This window comes from Pseudorasbora parva, chromosome 21 (genome assembly GCF_024679245.1).
Source record: "Pseudorasbora parva isolate DD20220531a chromosome 21, ASM2467924v1, whole genome shotgun sequence".
Taxonomy (NCBI): domain Eukaryota; kingdom Metazoa; phylum Chordata; class Actinopteri; order Cypriniformes; family Gobionidae; genus Pseudorasbora; species Pseudorasbora parva.
The window spans coordinates 20,002,623-20,015,995 of NC_090192.1; the positions used below are offsets into that span (position 1 = coordinate 20,002,623).

At 35.4% G+C, this 13,373-nt stretch overlaps 1 protein-coding gene and 1 long non-coding RNA gene across 2 annotated transcripts in view; one reads left to right on the forward strand and one right to left on the reverse strand.

Moving 5' to 3' along the window:
- ubald1a (UBA-like domain containing 1a) overlaps positions 1–12,218 on the forward strand; it is a 45,592-nt gene extending 33,374 nt beyond the window's left edge. Inside the window, exons 3-8 of the mRNA XM_067429546.1 lie at positions 3,570–3,720; positions 4,079–4,204; positions 4,641–4,736; positions 6,924–6,962; positions 7,078–7,219; positions 9,254–12,218. Of these exons, the coding sequence (XP_067285647.1) occupies positions 3,570–3,720; positions 4,079–4,204; positions 4,641–4,736; positions 6,924–6,962; positions 7,078–7,219; positions 9,254–9,362 (663 nt within the window). The 3' untranslated portion in view covers positions 9,363–12,218. The remainder of the gene's footprint in view (positions 1–3,569; positions 3,721–4,078; positions 4,205–4,640; positions 4,737–6,923; positions 6,963–7,077; positions 7,220–9,253) is intronic.
- On the reverse strand, positions 3,405–3,824 carry LOC137055678 (uncharacterized). The gene is made up of 3 exons (XR_010900053.1): positions 3,796–3,824; positions 3,633–3,683; positions 3,405–3,472 (listed from the first exon to the last, which is right to left on the reverse strand). It is a non-coding gene; the product is annotated as an uncharacterized lncRNA (long non-coding RNA).
- Positions 12,219–13,373: the final 1,155 nt, after the last annotated feature.

Here is a 13,373-nt window from a genome sequence, read left to right on the forward strand (position 1 = left end):
TCTTATCCTCAAAATTCTACATACAATACCTTATAATGACAACAACAGGAAAAAAGTTTGATTGAAATTGTTTCAAAATAAACATCACATGTACATAATATTCCCAGCCTTTGCTCAATACTTTGTAGAAGCACCTTTGGAAACAATTATGGCCTCAAGTCTTTGTGAGTATGATGCTACAAGCTTGGCACACCTATTTTTGGCCCGTTTCTCCCATTCTTCTTTGCAGGACCTCTCAAGCTCTATCAGGTTGGATGGGGAGCGTCAGTGCACATCCATTTCAGATCTCTCCAGAGATGTTCAATCGGGTTTAAGTCTGGGATCTGACTGGGCCACTCAAGGACATCCACAGAGTTGTCCCATAGCCACTCCTTTGTTATCTTGACTGTGTGTTTAGGGTCGTTGTCCTGATAGAAGATGAACCTTCGCCCCAGTCTGAGGTCCAGAGAGCTCTGGAGCAGGTTTTCATCAAAGATGTCCATGTACATTTGCTGCATTAATCTTTCCCTTGATCCTGACTAGTCTCCCAGTACCTGCCACTAAAAACATCCCCACATCAAGATGCTGCCACAACCATGTGGTATTGGCCAGGTGATGAGTGGTGCCTGGTTTCCTCCAAACATGACGCTTGCCATTCGGGTTCAATCTTTCATCAGACCAGAGAATTTGATTTCTTATGGTTGAGAGTCCTTCGGGTGCCTTTTGGAGAATGCCAGGAGGGCTGTCATGTGCCGTCTCGCTACTCTACAATTATACAGGTCTGATTGTTGGAGTGCTGCAGAGATGGTTGTTCTTCTGGAAGGTTCTCCTCTCTCCACAGAGAAACGCTGGAGCTCTCTAAGAGTGACTATCAGGTTCTTGGCCACCTCCCTGACTAAGGCCCTTCATTCCTGATCACTCAATTTGGCTGGCAAACCAGCTCTAGGAAGAGTCCTGTGGTTCCAAACTTCTTTCATGTATGGATGATGGAGGACACTGTGCCCGTTGGGACCTTTGATGCCTCTTTTGATGCTGAAGTGTTTCTGTCCCCTTTCCCACATCTGTGCCTTAATTCTTTCCTATCTCGGAGGTCTACAGACAATTCCTTGGACTTGATGGCTGGGTTTGTTCTCTGACATTAACTGTGGGACCTTAAATAGACAGGTGTGTGCCTTTCCAAATCATGTTCAATCATCTGAATTTATCACAGGTGGACTTCCATTAAGTCGTAAAAACATCTCAAGGATGATCATTGGAAACAGGAGAGCACCTGAGCTCAATTTTGAGTGTCATGGCAAAGGCTGTGAATACTTTTTTTTTTTTTTTAATAAACCTGCAAAGATTTCAAACAAACGTCTTTAATGTTGTTATAATGGGGTATTGTTTGTAGAATTTTGAGGGGGGGGGGGGGATTATTTAATCTGGTTAAAAATAAGGCTATATAACATAACAAAAAATGTGGGAAAAGTCATGAGCTGTGAATAATTTCCGGATGCACTGTATATCAAAGAAAAACACATTTTTAAAATTTCATGCAGCCTTAATGATTACTCATAAAATGAGAACACACAAACACACACATACACACACGTGGACACTGAGTGATAATTCATAGTAGAGGGTACAGAAAGTGAGTGAACCAAAAGTAACCTCCAAAGAATTGGAGTGTGTGTGTGCTGGGTGACACACGTGCCTCGCCATTTAAATAAAGGCACAGAAATTGTTACTAACAAATCTGTTCTTCACAAGAAAGATTGGTTAACACAGAGATACAAAAAGCTTTTCTAAAGACCTGCTAAAGATCTACAAATGTGGAAACATCTCCCTAGATCTCATACTCTCCTAGGAGTGGGAATCCTATAAAGATCTCTAAGAACACCATAAATAATCCCAAAGAACCCAATGACAACAGCAAAATACCTTCATAAACTCTACAAACTACTAAAGTTTTTGTTCATGTGTACACCATCAGAAAAAGACTGAACAAAAATGGTGCTTATGAAAGGACAACACACTGGTGAAACCACTGCAGTCTAAAGCAGGCGTGCCTCATGTTTGGCACCTATATATTCCACAATATACAGTACAAGCCAAAAGTCTGGACACATTACTATTTGTAATGTTTTTAAAAGAAGTTTCTTCTGCTCATCAAGCCTGCATTTATTTGATCAAAAATACATTTTTTAAATATTGTGATGTTACAATTTAAAATATTTGGTTTTCAATTTATTATACTTAAATTATCATTTATTTCTGTGATGCAAAGCTGAATTTTCAGGATCGTTACCCCAGTCTTCTCTTCAGTGTCACATGATCCTTCAGAAATCATTCTAATATTCTTATTTATTGAGTGTTGGGAACAGTTCTGCGGCCTAATATATCTGATGAATAAAAGGTTCAAAAGAACTGCATTTATTCTAAATAAAAAACATATTTTCAAATAATATAAATCAACTTTCCTATCATTTTTTTAATCAATTTTACACATCCTTGCTGAATAAAATTATTGATTTATTTCAAAAAATAAAAAAATAAAAAAAATAAAATAAATGACACCCCAAATTACTGAGCAGTGTTATATTGTTACAAAAGATTTCTATTTTTTAAAAGGAGTACTTCAGCGCTGGGAAGATGAATCTGTATTTAAATTGGGTCATTAATGTAGTAGAAATGTGAAATTATTTTTTAATTTAGTGCTTTCAAGACTGAGAAAAGACAGAAAATGTATTTTTTCAAAATCAGTTGAATATACTCCAGGGATTCAACTGATACAAAGCCATATGCTAATCGCTGAAGTAACCCTTTAAAACATTTGCTTCTTATTTATTTATTTATTTATTTATTTATTTATTTATTTATTTATTTATTTATTTATTTATTTATTTATTTATTTACTTACTTACTTACTTACTTACTTACTTACTTACTTACTTATTTATTTATTTATTTATTTATCTATCTATCTATTTATTTATTTTTAGTTTTTATTCATCAAAGTATTATTAAAAAAGTATTACAGGTTATGACAAAATATTAAGTGTCAAAACTGTTTCCAACTTTGAAACTGAATCATCATATTAGAATGATTTCTGAAGGATCATGTGACACTGAAGACTGGAGGAATGATACTGAAAATTCAGTTTCGAATCACAGAAATAAATTATCATTTAAATATAATAAATTGAAACCAATTATTTTAAGCTGTAATAATATATCACAATATTACATTTGTTCTGTATTTTTGATCAAATAAATGCAGGCTTGATGAGCAGAAGAAACTTCTTTCAAAAACATTACAAATAGTAATGTGTCCAAACTTTTGGCCTGTACTGTATATAATTTCTGTTTAGAGGATTTTTGGTGGAGGTTTTTATGCAGAAGGGGGATCTACAAGTCACTAAATTCAAGGGTTCACTTATACGTAACAATTATTTGTGTTAATACTTTAATCAACAATGCTAACCTTTTATTGTGGCTGCAAATCCACAGATAGCTGCAAATGAAGAACAGTTAGACTTTGTGGTTATTAATCATGTCAAAATGGAAATATGTACAAATTAAATTGTAAAATCAATGTAATTGGCCTGTAGGGCAGCAGTACTATGACTGCAGTGCTGCCACAGGGCTCTGAACAGGATGAAGAAACCACAGACCTGTGGAACATCCTCTTCAGACGACAACAGCTCCAAAACCGGCTTCAGTTTCTGCAGGAGATCCAAAAGAAGAACAACAGAATAGAAGGTAAAGAAAAAAACTCTTTAGAAAGACTGATGATGATGAAATGGCTGACCTTTAAATAATAACAATAAAACGTACCTTGATTAGTTTGATCAATGGGAACATTACTGGAGGAACGAAAAAAAACCCCACTTAAATACTTCAGAGTCAGAGCAACAACATTTGGCTATTTCACTGCACAATAAAACATGCAAACACTGAGTCCAATTCTCTCTTAATACTAAAGGAGCTGCACCTATACTAGGAAATGAGCATTCAAATTACAATGAGTCCACTCTTGGCCGTCACTCATCTGCATACTTACATTTGACTAGTTAGTTCAAACAATAATTTGGTTGTTTTACATCTTTTTTGCTTTTAGGATACCATGCAAACGAAGAGGGCCCTTCGGAACTGGAAAAAATAGAGGAGGAATTGAAGTTACTGGAGCAAAAAGAGAAGGATCTTGTTCAGAAAAAAAGCTCATGTTTGACAACACAATCACAAGGCATGTGTCTAGATTATAAAAAAAAAAAAAAAAACAATGATGTACATATACAAATATTACATATTTTAGATGACTTAAATGATTTAAATATGACTATGATGAGGTATTTATAGTCAATTACACTTCTAAATGGAAAAACATCATACATTTTACTCCTTAACATTTCATTTAGACCCCCCGAAGCACAAAGTACATTCATATTTACTGCTCATTATTATGGAAATCTTTCCTCAAAACACATTTTTATATTCATAAATATTATAAATAAATATTCAGAACATAGGATATTTCAATTAAACAATAGTTACACTAGACATGCAAAAAAAGCATTATTTTTTGTGTTACTGCTGCTTTTATGGAACATTTTCAGTTATTATTAAGCAAATGCAACATTATTTATTGTGTGCTGTCTTGTATTATATTCTCACTGTGACAGATCCAATTCAGGCTCCCATCCAAGGACTCTACATTCTCCCTGTTTCTCCTACAGACATTATTTCTCCTATAATTACTCTTCAAGAGGAAATCCCAGGTAAAATAATATAGTTATATTGCAAATGTAACATTAAATATAGCTGCAAGTAGTGATGATGGGCCCAAGCCCCAGTGCCACCACCACTCCGGTGGCTTAAGGGCAACTTTGTACGACAGGCAATATGCTTTAAAAGCGGGTACATTTAAAAGCACTATGTCAAAGTTATTTGGCTATTTAAATTATTTAAACTTAAGTTATTTAAGTTTAACTTTATAACTTTAAGGGGTTTCCAGTGCACCCCTTAACTATGCACCGGATCATTGCAGGAAGTGGGTGTGTTTGTACTTTTATTTACTTTTGTTTTATACAAAATATTCAATCAACTATCACAAACTATGCATCATTTGAAAGCTGAAACACTCATCTTCTAACCTTTTTTTTTGCAATAAATACACCAAATAGGAAAGGGTTAAATGAAATGCTGAAGCAATAGCTATTTAAACATTAGCATAATAAACGCAGTACTCATCTTTATCTACTATCGTGCAGATCAGATCGAACTGAATCGAGGGGGGAAAAATCCCCCTTTGGTTGCATGAGCGTTTTGAGTTAGAGTAATCAATCATGTCTATTTTCAATAAAATATCATTCTAATCATTATTCTGACGATCTCCCCTGTACTTTGGACTCTTCCGGTCAAGTTAAACCCTCCCAGCCTTCAATCACAGGCTTTCTGAAGGCTCATTATATACAGGAAGCACATTACTGGCTCGCAAGCTATCAATCAAAGCACACATGTTTTTTGCAGGATAATGCCAATCAGTGCCTTGGAAACAAATGTTTGATTGACGGACGTTGTAACCAATCAAAAGGTATTATCTTGCACAGTGTTTTCAAGCATTATTGGTGAATACTCCTCGTGTGTAGTTTCCATGACACCGGCGCTCCTGCTTGCCAGATTACACACACACCGCAGTGGAGCGCGCAGACTCTATGACAGGCTGTTAATCAACTAAATTAGTTTTTTACACTTTTTTTAATTCTGTAAATAGTTGATTATTTTTTCAGGAACTGTAAATGGATCATAATTAGCAGATTATTGCAAATGTATTTGAAAGAAAAACTACTCTTTACAATTACAAATGTTGAGAGGAAATTTCAAAGGACGCCTAGGCTTTTCTTGATATAAAAGCTTACAGCAGCTACATTTTCGAGAGTATCATCTTCAAATTTGAATCAAAAACATGATCAAACGTACAGTTTTATATCTAGGTTATTTTCAGGGCCTTAACATTACAATTAATTTTTTTTTCCTAAGTGAATACAAAAATAAAAATGAAAAGTGAGTCACTTTATTTGTATATTTCCCCTTGTTTTACTCTGTTCCTATACTACTTTGAGTTATTATGACTCTTGGGTAACACAATTTCGAGTGTCTAGTTTAAAATAAGACCAGATTTATGAATATACACCATCTGCAGACATTTTTATTTGGGTATGTCATTTTCAGAAAATTCTCAAAAATAGGGTGCAGGTTAAGACGCCACATTACTGCAGCCAGCTGGTGCCAAAGTGACCACAAACCAGATCAGCCACATCCCTGAGATCATTTAAATGAGATCAATCAATCTCAAATGACTGTGAAGTTATTATTTTCTTTCAGTTAAAAATGTTGTAATTCCAGCAGTATTTTAAGTTAACCTTAAGAGTATCTTAAAGTCTTCTTTATTTTGTTTTTAAAGTAACCTAATAATTAAACTAATTTTATAAAACTACTATGTTGTCAGTGTACCACAAATGAACTGGTTTCATGCCTTTATTTTGTTATGCACATTCATATAAGAGGTTTCTTATTCTTGCAGGCACGCACACACACACACACACACACACACACACACACACACACACACACACACACACACACACACACACACACACACACACACACACACACACACACACACACACACACACACACACACACACACACACACACACACACACACACACACACACACACACACACACACACACACACACACACACACACACACAAAGATCTAATGATCAGTTGTAAACTGTTTAACCGACAGTTAAGGTAACATTCTAAACAAATTTCATGTCATGTCTAAATATATAAGAATAAAAATAATCCCAAGGAAAACTAATTTTGTATGATATACTCATTATGTCAGATGGAAAAGCTCCAATCCTAAAACTACATTCTCACCATTTCTCTTACAGGAACTGTTTCCTCTACCAATACTGTGCAGGCAAACACAGGCAAGTTAACAGATTTACACAACTGACCTCTTGACAAATATCTTGGATTAAGATTGCCATAGAAATAGTTTGCATATGATGAAATAAACAAGATGAATGTGTTTTGCCTTCCCAGAGACCTTAATAAACCTGGACGATCTCACCATGTCCCCAGCCAAAGTGAAATGCCCCTCTTGCCATAAAACTGTCACCACTGAGATTGGTTATAAAGTGGGCAGCAATGCCTTCCTCTTTTGCTGTCTCTTGTCTGTGGTGGGGTGAGTACTCTACAGTGAATAACCAACAATATCGAAAAGACCAAGTAATCAGTCGTGTTGATATTCTAACAGCGATTGCAAATGTTTTTTTTTTTAATGTAACTGTTCAATAAATAAGAATGTAAATTACTCACATTTTAGTCACAGTATTGCCAGCAGCTCATATTTTTGCTCCACCAATGGAAATAGACTAAAATAAATTAGAGCAGAAGTAAATGTTGTGCATCGCAGAGCAACACAAACAGGCTAAATCAATGTTTTTTTATACAAATCGAGTGTATGATTCAATGACTTGCTAGACCGTCACATAAAGGAATGGTTCACCCCAAAATGAAAATTCTTTTCACGCGGTGCTTAATCCCGGGTTATCGTCATTCTAAACACAGCTTTTAACCCTAGGTTTCACACTTGTAATTTAGAAGCGTGGTTAGCAGCGATTTTGGAGTGTTAACCCTGCATTGCTGTGCCAAACTTCTACGGTACAAAACGTCATGATGCGGCACATAGTATATAAATAGTAAATTTCGTACCTTTATAGACAGATCCATTCAGTATCAAGTTGATAGTACAGGATGTGCAATGCTGGAGCTTTTATGTAAACAGGTTGCATGCTTCAATCAATGACACTGACAAATCTCAAGGTTTAGGAATGTGAAACATCATTTTATTAATACTTTTTTACTGGGTAAATTACAAGCAGTGTAAAAAGTGAAGCACGATAACCCAGGATTCAATTTAGCCTGGGTTTAGAACGACCCATTTCAAGTGTGAAAAGCTATGTTGTTCCAAACCTGAATGATTCAAAGGCATCAAGGCCCATCCGAATACAATGTTAGCTTCACTTCCTGTCTCCTGAGATACCTTCATCGGATTGATTTTTGAAGACAGCATAGATAAATCCTTCTCTGCCTTTGATATCCCACAATCCTATGCGTTCCATTCAACGACAGTTGAGCTAGAAAAAGAAAGATGCCGTCTGAAAATTGCAGTCACACTGTAAAAAATTATTTAGAAAAAAAGTTACCTGGTTGCCTTAAAATTTTGAGTTCATTGAAATTAAAATTTTGAGTTAATACAATGAACATTTTTTGAGATTCGACAACGTTTATTAAAATATTATTAAAAGATTATGTAAGCATATTGGGTAATTGTGTGTGTTATTTCTGATGACACAGTGAAACATGCCAAATAGTGCATAATTTTCATGATTTATCATTTTTTTATGTCGTTCAGATACAATAATATTTTGAGTTTCTATTTATTAAACAAATTTCCTTCATTGTATCAACTCAAATTTTTAATTTCAATAACCTCAAAATTTTAAGGCAACCAGGTTACTTACTTTTTTAAGTTAAACCAACAAAAACCACCACAAACACAACACAAATTTTTTTACAGTGCAGCGATCAGTATGTGTGTAAATGTACGTTTTTGACCAACGGTTTCCACTTCTGTCATTTCTAGCGAGAAATTACTGCTGTAATAATTAGTTTAGTTCTCACCAGAGCTTGCTTTCTTTTTTCAGTAAATTGCCTCGGAAGTCCCTGACAGTTCAACTACACTGTAAAAAATTATATGATCAATAAGTTATGACAACATATGTTTTTACATTGTTTTAACTCATCAAAATAAGTTAAGAAATGTTAAACTTTTTTTATTAGTTATACAAGATGTAACTCATTTAAAGTCAGTTTAACATAATTTAAGTTGAAATAACTTTAACATCCAAGTCGATTGTACTGCAAAAGTTCAAAATTTGCTTTTTTTTTTTTTTTTTACAGTGTACATTAACACAAACAAAGTGATAAAAAGCGAAACACTAACTTAGCTAATCTGACTCAAGAACCAGTACTCTTGTATTATTCCTCACATATTGTTCATTATTGAAGAACCATTCAAGGAGGTTCCTCTCTGTATGTGAATCTGCTATAAGCAGGCAAATAAACTACTTAAAACAGATGAACCAAAAACTATTTCTACAGTGTCAGAATAGGAAAGAACATTTTCATTGTCATTCTTTTGTTTTTGGCACAGGTGTCTGGCCGGATGTTGCCTGGTCCCCTTCTTTGTGAATCGCTTCAAAGATGTCATCCACATTTGTCCGTCCTGCCACAAAAAGATCTGTGCTGTAGATAGGATTTGAAGCATAAAATAATGGTTCCAGATCTGTCACACCATGACTGTAAAAACATCAGAAGGGCCTGAAGACACTGTCCCTGTCCAAAGAAAGGGGCTTTTATCTGTATCCTATGGCAGAATAGTTTGGGAAGTCAATAAGTAGGCTTTGAGATGTGCTGAAACTAGATGAATTCAAGCCATTAATAACGGTGATGATGGCTACCAGTCATTTGTATTAACCTCTTCCTATAGACATGCTTTCAGGGTGATAGTCAGCGATGAGTAGTGGTGGAAGAAGTGCACAGATCAAATGTACCGGTCGCCTATTGGCTTATTTTGAGTCAGATATGACCAAATCCTTGGTTTATTAACCACTGGAGACTCACCCCTATAGGTTTGCTACAGTTCAACGAATTAAATTCAAATATGACAATTGAAAGATTAATTCACCAATTGAACATCAAGATCATGCCTTGGAGTGAGTCTCCATTTCATTTCCTGAAATGGTGTGCAGTAAAAAAAAATCCCTAAATTAAAATATTCCTATAAAGTACCAATATTTGAAATGTATAGGCATGAACAATGTGGACAGTAACAGTTGGATAACAATCCCAGCCCATTAGACAAAATATATTTATCAATGTAATGTATTTTTTAACAGCATAATATACTGATATTCAAATTGAAATAGCCAGGTTTGAGTGACATTCATAACTCCTAATATAACACTAGTTCATTTTTGTAATAGTCAGGTAAATGAGCCTGAGGAAAATTTATAGAAAATATATTGTATTAAATGTCACTATGAAAACGATGGACTCATTTTTTTGTACATGAAAAGTTCTAAGATAACAATTACAATTTGAAAAGATGTGCAACATTAAATATTCAGAATATAAAAAGAACTCTTTCAACATCTCTTATGACAAATAAACAATAACAGACACAGGTTTGCATGTCATTCCTCTGATATATTTAAGAGACTCTACGACAGTATTTTCACAATACATACATTTTCATTGACACGTGATGGCGTATATATACTCGTATCTTTAAAACTATTCACAAAATATAGCTCATGAATGCGCCAAACATGTATAAAAATATGTATTACATCCATTAAAATATATACACAATGTGCAAAACATATGGCATACAAATGATGATTGATCTCCTGCTTTGGAGCATGTTCAAAGGCGGCAGGAAATATCGCCCAGTGTCATCACCGCTGATACGTAATATACATTAATATTTGATAAAGAGCATGACATCTAGATGAGTCCAGCAGACGTTTTTGAAAATGAGGAACTAGGAGTACTACATCTACATGAAGCCTAAGAGGAGCTGAGCTTTGACATCATAAATGGCAAAAACGCGCAAGCCACAGGTTTCTAGAGCTCAGCTGCACTGCAGCAGGCGTCCTTGCAAATAGATGACGTAAAAACGGAAGGGATGCTCTGATATCTCATCTACTGCATATACTGTATACAATACAGCACTATATAAAATGCAAATTATTGCTTTACTCTCCAACTGCACTATTAAACTGCAAACGGGACACTTGCATTGACTCTCCATCTCTAAATCAACTAAATTCAATACAGATTAAATACTTTTCCCCAAGAAAAATCCTCAACTACCTACACTAACATACAAAAGCTTGGGATCAGTGCGATTTTTTAATGTTTTTGAAAGAAATATCCTCTGCATTTATGTGATCAGCCTTTACTGTAATAATATTTCACAATTTTAAGTAACTTTTTTCTGTTTTAATTTTTTTAAATGTAATTTATTCCTATGATGGTAGAGCTGAATTTTCAGCATTATTACTCCAGTCTTCAGTGTCACACGATCCTTCATTAGAATATGCAGATTATAAACAGTTGTGCTGCTTAAAGGGTTAGTTCACCCAAAAAATGAATTACTCATTAATTACTCAACCTTATGTCGTTCCAACCCCGTAAGGTCTTCGTTGGTTAAAAACAGATAGCTCTCTGACCCCTCCATCGGCAGCTATTTAATTAACACTTTTAAGGCCCAGAAAGGTAGTAAAGACATTATTAAAATCATCCATGTGACTAAATCTGTTTAACCTTAATTTTATGAAGTGACAAGAATACTTTTTGTGCGCAAAAACCATACTGTAAAAAAATATGGACGTAGTGTCCGTGACGTCTCCCATAGAATTCTGATAAGCCGTTCTGAAGCTTAAAGTAGGGGCGAGCTGGGCGTTGCCATCTTGCAAGCGCGTGTCACTCCCGGATAACAGAAAATGGGCAAAAAGGTAGGATGTGGGTGGAGCTTAGGTGACACAATGACTATAGAGGGCGGATAAATGGCTATCCACCTGTCACTCAACGTAATCACACCCTTAATTATGCAGAACTTTAAGGCTTTATATAACGTAAACGAAGGAGTTATAAAAAAAATGACCCCCTCACAGTTGTCATGAAGTTCATAATTAGCCGTATAGGCCAAAACCACAATTTGTACCAGGATGTTTTTTTTCTGCTGTAAAGTTGGGAATTTTAACATGGGGCTCAATGAGATTCTGCTCCCTTCTGGAGCCTGTCCCTAGTGGCCAGTCGATGAATTGCAGTTTACATTACTTCCGTATTGGCTTCAAAAAATGATTTCTTCTAGCCTTTGTCAGACACTTACGCTGTTGGCTTGGTGTAAACAGTGCAGCCTTCCTAGCTCTACAGCAGAACGACTCGTGTGCATGCGTCGTGGTGCTCACGTGAACAGCGTCGGCCAATGGTAAGCCGGCGTTCTGGGAGCGCTGCAATGTTTACACAAGCGTCAACAGCGTAAGAGTCTGACACAGGCTAGAAGAAATTGTTGAATAAAGTCGTTATTTTTGTTTGTTTTTTACACACAAAAAATAGTGATGAGAAATCATCACTTCATAAAATTAAGGTTGAACCACTGGAGTCACATGGACTATTTTAACAATGTCTTAACTACCTTTCTGGACCTTGAAAGTGTCCATTAAATAGCTGTTGATGGAGGGATTAGAGAACTCTCGGATTGCATCAAAAATATCTTCATTTGTGTTCCGAAGATGAACGAAGGTCTTACAGGTTTGGAACGACATGAGGGCGAGTAATTAATTACATAATTTTCATTTTAGAATAAACTAACCCTTTAATATTTTAGAGGAATCCTTGATTATTATTTTTTTTTTCAGGATTCTCTGATCAGTCGAAAGTTTAAAAAACAGAATTTATTTGAAATAGAAATATTTTGTAACATTGTAAATGTCTTTACTGTAATTTTTGATCAATTTAATGCATCGTTTCTGAATTAAAAGTATCAATTTCTTAAAAATAAAATAAAAAAACGGACCCCAAACTTTTGAAGGTAGTGTCTATATCTACATGAAATGGCAAAATACAATATTTGGCCTCTTTGGTCATTTGAACCGTTAAGTTTTAATCCCACAGAAGCTCTAAATTCTAAAACATGTTGAATACCTATCACGGTCAGTGTATCCTATTCTTTCTCCTTCACTTGCTTGTCAGAATAATAGTTCGATAGGTGTACATAAAACATTGCACAGGTCAGGCTGCATTATAACAGCAGTCTGTAGTGCCAAAAATGGCTCTGAACAGTCAGACACATGCATTATTCCATACTGGACTAAATTTGTCCCCATAGCTGCACACAGCAGTGAATGATTATACTAGGTGAGACTAGTATTTGGCAATTTTTCTTCCCTGGAGAGGCCACGATTTGGACAGTATGCAGAGCAAACAGTGCAAAGTCAATGGGCGTTATTAATCGTCCGACTTCTGAGCAGACAACACACATATAACACTGAAGCTTTTGCCTTTTACGAAAGCTCATCTGTGCGGCTGATCTAACTGGGATGAGCAGTTCATCACTACAGCAGGAAAGTGCTTGTAAAAATAACATGAATAAAAAGCCCCTTTGGATCAAACAAAACTCGCTTCACATCTGAGAGAGGTGAGTTCAAAGCTGGTGGATGCGTATTGCCTTTGCTGAATGGAAAGGAGTCATGTCAGAGCAGGAT